This window comes from Octopus bimaculoides, chromosome 2, assembly GCF_001194135.2.
Source record: "Octopus bimaculoides isolate UCB-OBI-ISO-001 chromosome 2, ASM119413v2, whole genome shotgun sequence".
Taxonomy (NCBI): Eukaryota; Metazoa; Mollusca; class Cephalopoda; order Octopoda; family Octopodidae; genus Octopus; species Octopus bimaculoides.
In genome coordinates, this window is record NC_068982.1 from 27,713,658 (window position 1) to 27,732,089 (window position 18,432).

Sequence of the window (18,432 nt, forward strand, 5' to 3'; positions counted from 1 at the left end):
CTGTCCTTGTGACAAAATTTGAAACCATTATTATTATTATTCATTCAATATCTGTTTTCCAAGCTGGCATGGGTTGGACGGTTTGATGGGGGCTGGCTAGGCAGAAAACTACGCCAGTCATAAAAACCCTGCTAAAACAGTGAAGCCATCTTACAGAGTGGACTGAGGGTGCTTTTTACATAGCTCCATGGTTCCGAAATCAGAAACCATTATTTTGAGCAATTATTCCTTGTTTGAAATTTATTGTTTCTTTATTTCTGTTATTTTACTTTTTACGTGCTCCTTCATGTACTCCCACACTATATCATCCCATACTGGCCCCAATTTTTTTTATCAATCCTCTGTTGATAAAGAAAGAATGAAAAAACTCATTGCATCAAAAACTGAGTAAAATTCTGCTTCAAACACCCCATATAAACCCTCATAACTTTTTTTTTGTTTGGGAATTTTCAAGAAATTCTCGCGAATTTGTATTCAACACATGAGAAGTCATACGGCTACGTAAAAAAAAAATTCTTATTCTTCTGAATTATTTTTTAAGCTTTTTTTTAATTTACCGATTTTTTTTTCTTTTGTAAAATACGGACAGTTCGAAGTTTTTGATTAAATCCCGGCAATAGATCATTGAATGAGTGTATAGAGAGAAAGATATTGAAAAACATCAATACGAGAAGGGTATCAAGTGGTCGTGAGATGTACCTAAAATAACAGCTAAATTGCACTTAAATCATACACAATTTTTGTTGATTTTGCATAATTGTATGAATTCCCGAGTGTAGAACACAAATTCGCAAAATTTTTCTGAAAATTATAAAAGAATATGATTATGAAGGATTATATGGGGTGCTTAAAAGAGAATTTTGCCAAAGACTATTAATTTCACTTATTTGCAGTTTTAGTATGTTTTTAAATAACTAATATTTCTTCCACGCTGCAATTGTTTTAGTTTCAACACACGGTGTCAGATAAAATTATTTGCCAGGCCAGTAACCTCTAAAAATAAAATAAAAATATAATTAATTTCATTCATTTGTGTAAATTAAAAAGAAAACTAAAGTTAACGAAAGTTAAAACGCTAGCTAATATCATCGAATTATTAATACTCGATATTGAGATGGGAAGTTCCTTCATGAATGGACAACCTTTTTCGAGAAGCAGACCGCATAAGACATGGCTCATAAGGCGGGCCGCAATATTAAAAAAAATTTCAAGGTAAGTTTTCGTTGGGCGTGCCGTGCAGAAAGTCCTGCGGGCCGCAGATTGCCCCTGACTGACTCTTTCTTATAGACACACTCCTCCCTCTCTCTCTAAGATTACGAGAGTTAGTTCCCCTAAAAAAAAATTTTGTCTAATTTCCTTTCAAACACTTGTCTTTTATGCAATTATGTGTTCATTAGAAGCTGATTTTCTCTGTTGCTGCTCAGATTTTCTCGCTACGTCTAACTCATCGTGCACCATATCTTCTATCTATCTAGTGCAATTAGATGTTAGACTGATGTAAAGGTCTAAGACAAAGAAACATTACATTAATTGTCTTTGTGATTTTTGTCTGGAGAAATAATTTCATGAGTTAGAAGTTGGTGGTAAGACTAATTGTCCCTTCTAAACCTTAATACGACATCTGTTAAATTTCACGATCCGCTTACGTTGGTAAGTTTTACAAACATCGTATTCGATATTTTATTTTTTACGAAAATACAACTGCATTAATAACCTGAAGTCTTTTATTGACATAACTACAATTTGGTATACCTACTCACGTAACTTTTTCAATAATACATATCTTTTAATGAAATTTTGCTGAGATATGTTTTCGAAGGCGGTGATGATTATGTGGCTAAAATTTGTTCAAGTTTATTTTTCTCAAAAATTTCATACGTTTTTAAGCATTCAATAACTTGCTTGTAATCATTACACAACAAAACAGTACATTACAATGATTGATATTTTTCAATAATAATACTATCGATTTGTATTGTAAGTAAACTGGGATTTTTTTCTTTGTTTTAGTTTTAATGTTATGCATTTTTTTTTAATCTGAAAAAGAAAATATAAAACAAAAACAGCCCTGCATGGTCACAGCTGGAGTATATTTTATCATAAATTTGTCTGATCGCTCAAGGCTGACCTAGGTCTACATAGCCAAGAAAACACAGACTCACATATAGTATTAATAAAATGCAGAAAATATTTATAGTATTTTATGCTTTAGAAAACGCATGTCAAAAGAACAGAAACCGCGGACTATTGTTGCTCATCGACTATGTATTGAATCAGTGCAATAAATGTTTATGCTATGAGAAAAAGAGATCTTAAGATATGTATAAAAAATAGATCATAGAGAGTGAACTACTGTATTCAGTAGTCCCCATTCTGATATGTACTTTAAAAACTGAAGTTTACAGAAACAATGCTACATTATAATGTTATCAACATTTTTGTTTCGTTGCCACATATATTAATTACATGGCCGTTAAAAGAAATTGCATAATTTCTTTTATTTTTCTTGTTATCTGTTATTTAACCTGTGACCAAAATAAAATATTAAATTATTTACTTCGATGATGCAGCAATCGAAGGTGATCCAAATGCTTTACTTAGAAGATGCCTGTATAATTATTAATTGATTCTATAGTTTGGGCCTTCCAGAAGATGTTTGAAATGTGAGGTGGTTGCCAATTGCGATATGAAACGTCTAGTTCATTTTAATAACTGCTACTGACTTTGTCATTTCATAGCATATCGAACTGGACAATTCTCAGATTGCATGTTACACCAGAAAGCTCAGAACGTATCTTTAAAGGCAAATTTGATGAGTTATCATTAATGTGATTCAAGGAAATTGAACTGCATTGCCACTATGTTAAAAGAAAAATCGTGATTGATGCATACATTGCAAGCTTCACCATCTTATTCATCGGCTAGATAAATAAAGTAAATAAATAAAATAGAATAAGCCTCAGAAGTCTATGGATATTATTAATGTCGATTTCATTACTGGTTAAATATATATGCACTAAGCATAATTTCAGACTGGGAAAGCCATATTTACACTTATGGCTCAATCTGTCAGTTTCATGAAAACAAGGGCTAGAGTCAGTACTCTTGACAATTATGTAACCAACGCTGCTGGCATTGGTGCAATTTGAACTTATTGAATTCCGGAGGGTAATGGAGTGGTGAAAGCTATCAAAACTCCAAGCTAACTAGGATGAAATGATAGTTTATCCTTTAGCATTTCAACTGACCATATCAGACCTGACTATTCTCCCTGTTTTATGTTCAAGCTGGTCAGATCATGCATCTCATACCTACTATGTCATTCTAAAAATAACAACCACATTATCGAAGTCTCGACACTATGAGATATGCAAGATTAATTCAAAGCAATATGAATAAATAAGCATCCCATTTAACAGAGTAATTTGAATGCTAAAGGTTTAAGCATACAGTTACTTGCTAGAGTTTCTTTCACAGGATTTCTTTCATCACTTCTCTACTCTACCAGTCTCATCAGCAACAGATTCTTATCCTTTTCTTCAGTCAATATTCCCTTGTCATTGGATTTGGAGATTGCATTGGTCACCCCAAGATGATGAGCATAACATCTGACCTCCACATATGGAGGTAATGAAAATGGGATGACATACCTTGCAAGAAGTTATTTGACACTAGCAGGTGTCCAGTATGCATGAAGTTGCTAACTCAGTTGCCTGTTTCCAATCTGGGAATTCTGATATCTCTGCAGAAATGCTTTGTTATAGCATTGGTGCTAAGACTGTAAGCTGGCAGAATGTTAAAAGTGACAAACAAAATGCTTTATAGTGTTTTTCTTTCAACTCTTTACATTCTGAGTTTAAATCCCACTGTGGTCAGCTTTGTTTTTTTTATCCCTCTGAGGTCAATAAAATAAAATGCCAGTCAAGGACAGTACTCAATGTAATTGAATAATCTCTTCTCAGAATTGCTGGTCTTGTGCGTAAATCATATTAACTGACAAAGCAGTCTATCATTGTAGCAACCAACAAAACCTTCAAGAAAGTGTTTTTTCTGACATTCAGCCATAGATTAAATATGCAAAAATTTAAATTCCATGGTTCCAAATACGATAATAGTGGAAAAGGTGACACTTTCATGGCCATGTTACCAAACTAAGATTTTCCTTTTCATTATTCCTCAAAACCTTGCATCTTTATTTCTTCAGTCTGTGGTTAGACTATTTTTATATTAATTTTGGAACTACTGTACATCACATTCTTTAAATTGTATAATGTGAAGACCTGTCTTAATTGGATTCCTTTTGATGAATGTCAGAGTTTGTGTTAGCAAAAGTACTCTTGACTAAAAATTCAATACAAAGTAGGGTTTAACTTGCTAGAAATAGTAACCAAATCTCCCTGAAATTACATTCCACTATTTTTAAATGGAAAGGGCACACAAGATAAGGAAATCCTACAGGTTTAAAAAACATTTACAAAAATAATAGGGGGCATAAATTATTGAAATGATTTTGTATCATTTAAAAGAAAAATTGAAGTTAAGTTAAAATGAATGTATAAAAAGTGGAACAGTTTAGATGAAAGACAATATATTCCAAAAGTAAAACTTAAATGGAGCATGAATCAGGTCTAATTCCAATTTGTTGCACCTCTATACCTAAAAGCAATCATTCCAAGGTAGGCTCTAAGTGATTATTCAATGTGTTGGAAGTAGCAACCAAATGTCCTTCAAACTACACCCCAATGTTTTAGAAAAAGAAGGCTACATTGATTAATGATGTAGTCCTACTTACTTTGTATGAAAGACAAGATAATCATAGAATGCTTTTGATTATAGGTCTGACTGATGACTAAATGACATGGCATCATCATAATTTAACCTCTTTTCATGCTGGCATGGATAGGAAGGTTTGACAGGGAACCAGCAAACTGTAGGGTTGTGTCAAGCTCAGTGCACAATTTTGTAGTTTAACATATACTATGGCACACAATCTGAAGGTGTGACTGTAGTTTACAAATATTAAGGACTTAGCACAAGGTTGTAGGATATAATTTTAGTAATAGATTAAAAAGTAAAATTCAGGTAAAGGTTTAACTCTCTAGTGTTTAAACCAGCCATATCTGGCTCAAATTCTCTATCTATTTTATGTTTAAACCAGCCAGATCTACCTTCTCACACTTATTTTACAATATCATTCTAAAAAAAAATTAATCACATTGAATTCTTGAGCATCCAAGATAATGCAGGATTAGTCTAAAACAATGTAAATAAATAAGCATAATCTGAATATTCAGAGTAATCTAAATATTAAAGATTTAAATCTACAGTTTATTAGTATAAATGTATTAAAATTCCATTGTACAATCTCTATCTCTTCTTTCTAAGTATCTTCTCTGTCTTAAACTGTTTCTTTATTATTTCAGGTTATCAGATGACATTGGCATAACATAATTATTTTCTTCAAATCCATCAACAATATCATCTTTTAAAGACTAAAGAAGTTTTTATTCTGAACACATAAAACCCTATTAACACCAAATCTTGAATTACAGTGGAAAAGTTTCTCTCAACTGAAATTAAGAGCAGCAACATTTCTACAGTAATTGTCTGGAATATAAAATAATCATACATTCATATTAAACTTCAACAACTTGCAGTGAAGTCAGATATAACTGACCTTACTGCAAGAATTTCCACATGAACAGTCTTGATAAATGGATCTATTTTGATGTTATTTTACTTGCTTGTTTCCCATGACAAGGCAGGGTTCTAGCATAAGCAGTATTGGAATAATTATGTCTCAAATGGTTGAATACTAATAAATTATCTTGTGACTGTTTGCAAGATCTTCAGATATTGTCATAAAACCACAGGTAGTAGAAATATACCAGGAAAAATAAACGTTAGGAATGTTATAGAGAAACAAAGTCAAGAAAAATATTTGTATATTGTGCTGAAGGAAAATTATGGAAAATAAGCTATGTGAAAACCAGATTAAATATAAAATGCAGTCTCAAAGGATTGATGTTCCTGATGAGATGTATAAAGAGATTGGAAAAACATCATACCGCTGTGATATTTGTAAAAAGGTATTCTCTCAAAAAAGGGACTTAACAAGACACATACGTGTTCATACAGGAGTTAAACCATACCATTGTGATGTCTGTGGTGAATCGTTCTCTCACAATAGTAACTTGACTACTCACAAACGGATTCATACAGGAGAAAGGCCTTATCAGTGTGATATCTGTGGTAAATCGTTTTCTATAACAAGTAATTTAACTAAACACAAGCGTATTCATACAGGAGAGAAACCATATCACTGTGATATCTGTGATAAATCATTCTCTATAACTAGTAGCTTAACTGCTCACAAGCAAACTCATACAGGAAAGAAACCATCTCAGTGTCATATATATGGCAAATCATTCTCCTTGACAAATCACAAGTATATTCATACAGAAAATAAGCCATATCCCTGTGATACGTGTGGAAAATCATTCTCTCGAAGTGGTGAATTAACTAAGCACAAACGTATCCATACAGGAGAGAAGCCATATCACTGTGATATCTGTAGTAAATCATTCTCTATAACAAGTAACTTGACTAAGCATAGACGCATTCATACAGGAGATAAGCCATATCACTGTGATATCTGTGGTGAATCATTTTCTCACAGTAGTAACTTAACCAGACATAAACGTAGTCATACAGGATATAAGCCATATCATTGTGATATCTGTGGTAAGACTTGCTCTCAGAGTAGTGACTTGACTATTCACAAACGTATTCATACAGGTGAGACACCATATCGCTGTGACATCTGTGGTAAATCCTTTTCTCAAACAATTAACTTATCGAGACACAAACACATTCATACAAGAGAGAATTCATATCAGTGTCGTATCTCTGGTAAATCAGTTTCTGAAGCAAACCACTCAAGTAGATGTAATGATCCAGGCGTTAAGCCACCTCACTTGGAGGAATCAATCTCTCAAAGTGCTAACCTAACTACTCAGAAACTTATTGATACAGGAGGGAGACCATATTGCTGTGATATCTGTGGTAAATCATTCTCCAAAAGTAGTGACTTGACTACTCACAAATATGTACATGCAGAAGGAAAACCATCTTCTGATATCTATAGTAAATCATTCTCACAAAGTACTGAATTAACTGCTCACAAAGATATTGATAAAAGAGAGAAACCTTACCCTTGTGATGTTTGTGGTAAATCATTCTCTGAAAGTAGTGAATTAACTATTCACAGACGTATTCATACGAGTGAGAAGCCATATCACTGTGATATTTGTGGTGATTCATTCTCTCAAAATAGTCACTTATCCACTCATAAACATATTCACACAGGAGAAAAATCTTATCACTGTGATATCTGTGGTAAATCATTCCCTCAGATTAGTGAATTAACTACACACAAAGGTATTCATTCAGAAGAGAAACCATATCACTGTGATACCTGTGGTAAATCATTCTCTCGAAGTATTGAATTAACTGGTCACAAACATATTCATACTGGAGAGAAGCCACTTCACTGTGATATCTGTGGCAAGTCGTTCTCTATAACAAGAAACTTAAATAAACACAAACATATTCATACAGGAGAGAAACCATATCACTGTGATATCTGTGATAAATCATTCTCTACAAAAGGACTTTTAACTAGACATAAACGCATTCACACGGGAGATAAGCGATTTCAATGTACAATCTGTGGCAAATCGTTCTGTCAGAGTAGTGAGTTGATTACACACAAACGCATTCATACAGGAGAGAAACCATATCACTGTAATATTTGTGGTAAATCATTCTCTATAACTAGTAGCTTAACTATTCACATACGTATTCATACAGGTGAGAAACCATATCATTGTGATATCTGTGGTAAATCATTTTCTCGAAGTGGTGAATTAACTGGTCACAAACGTATTCATACAGGAGAGAAGCCATATTACTGTGATATGTGTGGTAAATCATTCTCTCAAAGGAGTGAGTTAACCACTCACAAACGTATTCATACAGGTGAAAAACCATATCATTGTGATATCTGTGGTAAATCATTTCATACAAGTAGTAACTTACGTACCCACATACGTGTTCATACAGGAGAAAAACCATATCACTGTGAAATTTGTGGTGAATCGTTTTCTCAAAATGGTAGTTTATCTACTCATAAGCGTATTCATATAGGTGAGAAACTATATCTCTGTGATATTTGTGGCAAATCATTCTCTCAAAATGGTCACTTAACTACTCACAAACGAATTCATTCAGGAGAAAGTCCACATTAATTTTATATCTATAGTAAATAGTTCTCTCTAAAATATTTAATTACACAAAGTCACGCAGAAGAAAAGTTTTGTCACTCGTGCAAATGCTAAATCATTTTCACAAAATACCACAAGTATATTTTTGAGGCAGAAGAGTAATCCTTTTGAGATATATTTAAACAAGCAGAAATACTTCAACCACAGATGTATTCACTCAAGAGAAGATATAATGGTGTGACAGTTAAACAATGAACACAATCTTGTAAAATCTGTATTATCTTTTTAATAAAGGCATCTTTTCAGAAGACATATATTCCATTTTTAGAAATGAGGAAAGATACTTTTAATTTATTTGATATTATGGGCAAATTGTTGAGACATGTATTTGTCTTAAATCAGGGTTTAATTTACTGTAAGGTTATAATTATATATAAAATATTCAAACCATAACCGAATTATTTCATCATACCATATTATAACATGTATGAGATTTTGTATGTGCATTCTTTCCTGTACCTTATATATATTGTATTTTCCAGCATAAATGTTGAATTTTTTCAGACCAAAATTTACAGCCAGAAAAGCTAGGCCAGTTTATACTCCAAGATGACTTTTGTGGATTCAAAATTCCATGTGAAATGCAGCAGGATATGGAAAGATAATGATGTAATGTTTACACTGTATACCACATGGATTTGTATGCAGAAAATACTGTATTCTGGTGAAAAATATAAAATATTCCATTTAGGGAATTGTTTGGAAGATTTATATGGTTTATAGTTTCTCTTATTTACAGCATATGTCTACCATCATCATTTATTGGTTAAGCTAAATGCTATATATCAATATAATCTTCAACTTTTAATATATGTTTTCTGATCATTAATACTATAAAAATGTTATTGTTTTCATGTTTTTCATAACTTCAGAAATCACTCTTATTCAAAGCTCTTAGCACTTGCTAATATTAGGAGACAGACCTAATGCATATATTAGTCATGTTCATCTTGTCTTCAATATCATCCTGTACATGTGCTGATTGTATACATCATATCCTACACAAATATCAGTACATCTGCTCCTTACATTATAGCATCATGTCTTCCACTCGTATCAGTGTATGTGTCGACTATGCATTAAGTTTTCTGTTCATTTTACTGAAAAGTTAGCATCATTTCTCACAACAGTGTACAAACTTAAACTTTACACATTAGGGATAAACACAATTTTTGCTGATACAGACCACCACTTGTCTCTTTGGATTTATTAAAACCTGTTAACTATTGCTTCTGCTCTACCTAGCCTCGTTGTTAATTCAGGACTTGTACACTATAAAACTGTATTTACTCTCATCTATCTGTTGTGGACTCACACTGTGATCACAAACTTCCTTGAACATTGTTTCTACTTTAAAATCACTCTTATGTAATTTCCAACTGAAATTTCATTCCTCAATATGGTCTCAGCTAACTCTACAAGCTTTCATCCTAATGCAATACATCATTGCATCCCCTTCCATATGACTTATGCACTGCATTTTCTGTTCCATGTGTGCAAAATACACCCACTTACTACACAAGCTAGTTCACAGCTGTCCTTTTCTCTCCGTCATCTGCCTCATGCTACTTCAGTTTATAATGCTGCAATTATATCACTAACAGTGCTTTCCATGATTTTATGAACACTCAAAAATTAACCAATTTTTACTTACCCCTCACCTTATCTGCTGTGGTCTGCCTCTTGTGTACGCTAAACGAGCCTAAGCATTATTTTCTCAAGAGAAAATAATTGAGTTCAATAAACATGCCAATACCAAGTGTTTTTCTATCATAGCCTACTAAAGGTCTTTCATAACAGTAGACTAAAATTTCCAATGGAGGAGTCTTTTACCAATCTCAAAAGATGGCACTCCAGCTGAACTCTACACTGAGTCTACACCACTTAATACATTCCTGTTTAGAATTTGATGCTCCTTGGAAACTCTGCTACTAGAATGATATTATTATCAGACTGGCTGACAGCAGCAGGGTATGTTAGTTGAGTGAACTGACCCATATGGGCATGAAGCATGTTGCCAACTCTACAACCTCTCTTCCATAGCAAATTACCTGGAGACTTTACTTATCACAACCAGAAAAAAATCTCCACAGTGGTACATAAACTCATCTCTTCTAACTCACTGCCCCCAATTCTACCACACATCATTCTAACCATAACCTACACTTCCATCATTTACTTTCTTCCCACACAAATCCTGCTGTTGTATCTTCCCTACTTGTAACTGTCACACCAAATTCATCTCCTGACATCTCATCAAACTGCTATTATCCCTCATGTCAACACACATTAAGGACTTATGTGAATTAGGGAGCCTCTCTATGGTCACCCAACTTGTTAGAACTAACAGCCAAATTCCTCAGGCATTCCCTAATAATGTGATCATAAATATGTCGAATTTAGGAAAAAAATCTGTTGGCCATAGTTAGAATTTCTTTTGATCATAGATATGCTTAATTAAGACTAAATTAGGGATAAACAACAACAACAACATTGAGGTTTCCTCAACTACACCCTAAACCTCTTCAACTTGTTCCCTTTTCTCACAATACATTTCATACTTCTATTTAAATCACTCTACATGATCATCCCCAAGTGATGGCCTATCACTCCTTATGCTGTTCCTACTTACATTTACCACCATTACTCTCTTCTCTTTAACTGAACCCATCCTCACTCTCAATTCTTCCCTGTTTTGCTGTAAGTTTTACAATTAAGTCAGTGTAGCTGCTTTAGAGTGCTAAAATGGGTCTGAATTGGCAAATCGATTGTCAGCCATGTTAAAGTATCATAAAAATGTTGTTGAACCAGAGCTGTATATGCTCAGTGTTTTGATGACTGCATGAACATCAATACACTCACCAGGCATCAACTCAAAAGCTTAATCCGATTTGTTCCATTCTGCTTTAGAATTCACTTCTGCCATCCCCAAACTTTTATCAACTTCCTAGATATCTTCATCATGATAACTTCCACCTGCCAACCTCTGCTCATTTTAAGCATCCCCCCAGTTCTCCACTATGCTCCTTCTCATCCAGACACATCAAATCTACAATCCTGTTCTCTCTATTCTTCTCACTTTGCTGGCCATGCAGCTTTGGTTCAGACTTCAAATCCAAATCTTAAGAAAGTAATCTTGGTTAGTTGTGAATCCCACACTCCAGTTGAGGGTGGGATCAACTTTACCACTGTTCTATATTCTGTATGCACAGTAACAGATTAGATATAACTTCCCACTCGGCCATCCTTCCACTGAAGTGCACACTTTACTACAATTACTAATTTCTCCTCACAGACCCAATAACAAGCCCCCTTTTTAGTACACCACCATTCCTTTGTTAAAAACGGGTAAGAATCTCTGACCACTCAACCATACCCAATGATTTTCAAGTGCACTCAACATCTATGCTATGCCTCTACTTACATTAGTATAACCATAGCAATCACCAATCACATTATGTTCAGTGATCCTGGCCATCACATACATGGATCAACTGGAGCACACAGTGCTAAAGCTGCCATCTTTTTCTCTAGATATGTTGACGAAATCCTAACGTTTACTTCCTCCTGGGAGAAGGCCATCATCATGTAGCAGATATTCAACAACACCAATGAACACATAAAATTTGAAATTGCACATGCAGACAAGTCTGAAGCCCTCTCTCTCTGATCGATTTCCAACTCAGGATTGCAGAGGAGGGCTCCATTAACATTATCTTTTACAAGAAAGCAACCAGCAGGAACCTGTTTGTGTACTATGAGTCAGCCCTGCTAACTAGAGTCAAAGCCATTCATGTGTGAAATGAAGCTTGAAGATGCAAATATAAGCAACAGGTGCAATGACGCAACTGACAAAGCTCCCATGTCTATGGCTTTCAAGTGTTTTAACCTCCGACGCTTTGAGAGAGTCATCTCCACTGTCAAATCGCAGCCAATTGGTGAACAAGAAAAGCACATACATGGGGTATGTATGTTCGATAATACATATATATGTGTGTGTGTGTATATACATTTTTTTACTCTTGTTACAGCCGTTAACTATGGGCGTGCTGAGACCTTAAAGTATTTTAGTCAAATGAATTGACCTCAGTACTTACGATTTTTAAGCCTGGTACTTATTCTATCAGTCTCTTTTGCCAAACCCCTGAGTTACAGGGATCTGAACACATAGTTATCTATCTATGGGACTGAACCCAGAACTGTATGGTTGGGGAGCAAACTTCCTACAACACAGCTACAAATACATATATATATGTATAGTGACACCCATGCCAGCATAGAACACAGACATTAAACGATGATGATGATGATATATATTAAACAGAAAAGTAGGTGCTTTTCGGTCGAAATCCTTTGATGTATTTGATCCGCAACAAATTGCAGACACCACCTTGTTACAGGTCAAAGAAACAAGGTGATCCGATGATTAAGTCTGTTGAAAATCTGTAGCTGACAAAGTAATTGTTCAAGAATTGCCCACTAAAATAAATAAAGTGAACTGGACCAGCTGTTATTTACACCACTGGGACAAAATATGAACAAATAACATTTTAGTTTAGTACTTTAGCGTAAGAGAGCAGTTAATTTCATACAATTGTTTTTGAAAAATGTATCTTTGTATGATACCTTTTACAAGTGATCGAAGCATTGTGGTTGTTATGTTATGTTAAAATAAAAAGAGATGGTGAAGTTTCTTTTCTCAGTATGGTAAGAAACTTGCTTCCTAACCCCATGGTTCCGGGTTCAGTCCCCCTGTGTGGCACCTAAGGCAAGTGTCTTCTACTATAACCTCAGGCTGACCAAGGCCTTGAGAGTCGATTTAGTAGACGAAAACTAGAAGAAGCCCGTCATAAATGTGTGTGCCTTTGTCTCTGTCCCCCACCACCGCTTGACAATCGGTGTTGGTGTGTTTACGTTCTGAAACATAGCGGTTCAGCAAAAGAGATTGATAGAATAAGTACCAGGCTTAGCCAAAAAAAAAAAAATTAAGTACTGGAGTCGATTCATTCGACTAAAAATTCTACGAGGTGGTGCCCCAGCATGACCGCAGTCTACTGACTGAAACAAGTAAAAGATAAAAGATTTACTCTTTCTCATTCATACTGTCTCCGTCAATTTTCTGTCATAACGAGAGTTATTTCCCCTGATAACTTATTTTGTCTTGGATTAACTGTTTATGTAAGGCCTCTGAGTGTAAGAATTTTCCCCTTTGTTACATGTCAACCTCAAGCCAACAAAATGTTATATATACATATTTATAGATATTTACTTTCCTGTTAGATGTAAATTGGATCTTAAACAAAAACCTTTACATCATCTTGTGACCAGAACTACAAGTTGTGAGACTCATTGTCCTCGTAAACTTCCAAGTTTGATTATAATTCAGGCCTATGCCATATTTCACATTCTGACTACATTGATAGGTAAGTTTTAAATATGTTGAGTCATGAATTCGATATTTTGTTTTAGGGAAATACAGGCTGTATTAAGATGTTTTTCTTATTTTAGTCCTCACTTGTTTAGTTTCAGATTAATATCGATCGAGCAGATCTATGATAGTTCCAACTATAACCTGTAACCATCCAGAAAACTCCCAGCAGGGTTAATATCAGACTTGATTATCAAATGTATCTTTTCCTTTTCTTGGTGGTGTGATTTAATTGCTATTTGCTGAAATTATAGGCATTCTTTCGCTTTGAGGTCACATTTTGGTAATGGAAATATTCAATATTGACACAATTCGACGAAGTCCAGGTTGACGTGTCGAACATGCAACTCCGCTTTTTCTTTTGATTTATTTATTTTTGGCTAATCTACACGAGTGTGCTCCCCGCCCCCATCGACTTTATTTCCTCATAACTTTCAGAAAAATGGATATTTTTAAATGAAATTTTTAACAAATACTCTTCAGATGGTGTAGACTCCGATTATATCGAAATCTGTTGTGAATGTTAATAGGAATGACCAGTTAACAGCAAATAAATTAGACATAATTCTTTCCTGAAAAATAATGGCCTTCATCACAATTCAACTTTAACCTGGGTCTAGTGAAGCTACTAAGCTTACTGAACATGTAGATGGATGTCTATAGAAGTGTACAAAAAGAATTTGTCACTAGAAATATTCATTGTAAAGACATTTATGATGCTCATTAACCTAATTTTATTATTAGGTGTATGGTGTGGCAAATATGAAATAACATATAGTCTTGGAGAACGGACCTTTTTACTGTGTTCTATGTGCAAAGCATTTTATTCAAAATTCAATTCAAATTGGTGATGTCTCCACTGAAATGGATGTGAGTACCTTTGAACAATATGAGGAAATATGGCAGCAAATGTTTGTTGGCTGCTAGCTTATTTGGTAATGACCTTCGTGTCCTCAGATATTGCATGTTTGGTCAATTGGCTTGGAAGCAAAAATTAGACAGCACTTTGAATTTCTTGACTACTAATGATTGAATGTTTGCTATAGTCAGCTAAATGACTGACTTTGGCAGCGATTCTCTTGAACAAGTCATTTGTAAAGCTCTTCACGACAGTCATAGTTTTTGATTTAAAGGGAATTTAGTTGTGATATATTAGCTCTTATCTATACTATTTGAAACCATTTTACCTTGATAGACTTCTTGATATCTTTGCTATCCAACATCATTTATGATCACTGCAAACTCTACAAGCGCTTTGTTGGTCTCTGACAACTGATTATTTAGGCTCCACAGGCAAGTGACCATTTGGAACACTTGAATTTAATTGATTAACATTGTTTCTTGCATTGTCAGCATATATGAAACTACCTGAAGTTTAATTTGCTTCAACTAAAGATTACTTGACATATGTGATAGTTTAAATGAACCATCATGTATATTTCTTGATATATCTATCATATCTGACAGTAGAAAAAGAGAACAAGCAAAAGGAAAGAAGCAGGCTTATCTGGAGGTGTTTAATTTTCAGTGAATGAAACTACAATGAATATGTTGGTGCTGCTACATCAGCTTATATGGGGTCTGGCATGTAATATTCATGATCTGCACCTTTTGGTATTTGCAGGAAATACTATTGGAGATAACGATAGATATTGATACTCCGCTATTGTAGTCAGTCATTCATAAAGGTTAAGGATTAATAACCTACTGTCCAGTGTTTGAAGTACAACATCCAAGTTGAACTTCCTAAAATAACCAGTCAATTGCAACTGACCATTGTAAATTTTATTATTACAACCATTTCACTTTGAGGGGTTGATTTACCTAAAGAACTAGTAATTTCCAATGTTTTTGATGGTCAGATTCATTCAAAATACATCAAAAATCAGAGAAAAAGCAAATTTCACTTTCAAAGTGAAACAGGGTAATAGTAAAACTTTACCCTGATATCATTTAAAAGAATATTTATTACATCCAGAGTAGTTTTCAAAAATGTTTAACTTGAGTTTGCCCACACATATTTATTAGCTTGAATTCAAATAAATTCATTATAATCAGTAGATGTAGTTTGGGTGCATGTAGGTTCTTAGTTTGCATATGCTTGCATATCTACATCAAACAGAAAGTAGGTTGAGATTTGAAGGAGAGTTGCTAGCTATACTCACCATGCCTAGCTACTACATTGATGCTTGCTCATTGACTTATGTACACACATATTATGTGTATATAAGAATTATGCATGTGAGGACACAGAAAGGATTCCAATAAATATTCACCACGTACATACAGACCCAGACGCACATGTAACCAAAGACATGTAGACGTGTTTTCTCAGAAAATGAAGAAACCATTTTACTTCACTACAGAAGTAGGAAGAAAATATTCTCAAATATATTAAGAGCAACAAACGTAGATTACCTTGTGTCTAACCATTTTTTTTTATAAGTACGATATTTTGAGTAACCATTATTTCGTGTTCACCATGCTTCTTGCTACCTAGTGTCACATTCTCTTCATACGTACACAAGTGTATATAATAAAATATTCTGTATGAATATATCGACAGTAGAGTATGTTTTTGGTTGGAACCACATGCACCATCCACAAGTGGATGAGCGACTTTAAGACGCATATGGTTGTATAACAATACTGTACAACATGAAACTATGTAATGGTACCGACCAGCATGACACAGCTGTTCAAGAACTCAAAGGTGTTGTTTTCAACACCATGCAGGGATCTTTCTGATTTGACGGGCACCACTTTTCATTCATGTTTTATGTAGTTTTTTTTGGTACCGAAACACTTTCAAACTTCGAATACTTGTATATTTTGTGTTATAGAACAGATAAAAATTTTTGTATTCGAAGTTATTTCATGTAAAAATTGTCGTATTTCGGTAATTTCAACCAATCACTGACGTCTATTGAGGTGAAAACAATTACTGCCGTGGAATGTAAACAACATGTTCTAACGGTGTTATGGGATCTTTTCCCTTGAATAAAATTAGTGCCGTAGTTTGTCAACAACAACTATCCGTGATACTGTTATTTATGACATCGTTCGTGCGTTTGTACTGGTTTTAGCTTTAGGGTTAGGGTTCGGGTTTTAGAGTTAGGGTTATGATTATTTTTGCCATAACCTCACTCATAACCCTAACCCTAAAACTCATAACCATAACCCCAACCCTAAACCCTTACTAGGAAATAATGATATAATTAAACAAGGAATAACACTCTTGACACCGGCAAAAATTATTGTTTACAAAACAGCAGTAACTGTATTCAGCTGAACAGACGTCAGTGATTGGTTGAAATTACAGAAATACGACAACTTTAACATGAAATAACTTGCGATGTACAAATTTTTGTTAAGAAGGCTAAGAGAAAAAGTTGTTTTATACGACACATTCTACCTATATCCCATGTGTGAAAGTGTTTCGTTAAGAAAACAAGTGGTGCCCGTCAAATCAGAAAGATCCCCATGCAGTCATAAAAAAAAACAAAAAAACTAGATGATGATGTTGACTTCACACGTGTCTTTAGATATTTGGATAAGGTCCACGGCTTACATATCTCGAAGTTTCTAGGCACCGAAGATGAGATGAGACTGAAAGTATTTTGAAATGATAAACATTATCGATATTGTGACGTCATAATGACATGAGCGAAATTATTGAAGTCTTTCGACGGGACGAATGTTACGTAAATTTATTTCCCACATACATTCACGCATTTATATATGTCCATGTATCTCTCAACACCCTATCCTCTCTTTCTTTCCATACACACACATAACTCTGTCTCTCACTATCTCTCCCTTTCCCTCAAATAAATCGGCAAAGCTTATGCATACGCATAAAATGCCTAAGAGCCAACGAGTGAGTATCTACGTGGTTGCTAGACATGGTAAGCATAACAAGCAAATCCCCCCCCTCCAATCTCAACATATTCTTTTATGAAAGTACATAGTCGTGAAGCAAGTAAGGAACTACATCCAAACAAATTCTTTACTTTGTAATGTTTCTATGTATGGTTGGAGATCTGTTTTCGGAATATCATCACCTAACCCAACACCAATCCTCCATAAATTTCTAATCTCTTCCATTCATTTGCCCATCCGTAGATGTTTGCTCAACAAGCCTAGAATGTGTTATATTTAGCAAGTAGTCCGATAAAACTTAAAGGGTTGTTTGGCAAGTGGTTGTGGTAGCTAGGTATGTAGAACAGAAGGTGATGTCTAGTTAAGAGTTCTAGTTGTTTTGGAGAGGCAACTGTGTATTTAGATGTAAAGAGGATTTAGTTGTGAGGGTATGTTACCTTTTGTTTGTACTATTTGAAACCCAAGTGTGTTGAGTGCATGGAAATCTCCCTCCAATTATGTTCTTTCTGAGCGTTGTGTTTTGCATTAGTTCTTTTGCAAATATATTTCGTAAACTACACCAACCAGAAATCGCAAGTTAAGAGCATTTTTGAAAATTGTCATAAACAAACCTACTATTCAACGCGCAAGTTTGTTTACATTCACTTTCGCTATTTTGAGTTTCTTTTATTTATTTATTTTGCTTACATCGTTTACCGTGAATTTAGTAGTTAATAAAATTATTATAATGTATCATTGTTTCTTATTTACTGTACCCTCAAAGAACATCGTGCCATA

The 18,432-nt window shown here is 34.4% G+C and overlaps 1 protein-coding gene and 1 long non-coding RNA gene across 2 annotated transcripts in view; one reads left to right on the plus strand and one right to left on the minus strand.

The window, feature by feature from the left end:
- The first annotated feature begins 1,355 nt into the window (after positions 1-1,355).
- On the plus strand, positions 1,356-8,595 carry LOC106872732 (zinc finger protein 845). Its single transcript, XM_052975984.1, has 2 exons — positions 1,356-1,650; positions 5,424-8,595. Exon 2 carries the CDS (start codon positions 5,967-5,969, stop codon positions 8,307-8,309), a length of 2,343 nt encoding a protein of 780 aa, XP_052831944.1. The 5' UTR covers positions 1,356-1,650; positions 5,424-5,966; the 3' UTR covers positions 8,310-8,595.
- Positions 8,596-17,291: 8,696 nt separating this feature from the next.
- The window catches only part of LOC106872735 (uncharacterized), a 9,290-nt gene continuing 8,149 nt past the window's right edge, over positions 17,292-18,432 (minus strand). The window contains exon 2 of the long non-coding RNA XR_001409800.2: positions 17,292-17,382. This is a non-coding gene — a long non-coding RNA (uncharacterized LOC106872735). The remainder of the gene's footprint in view (positions 17,383-18,432) is intronic.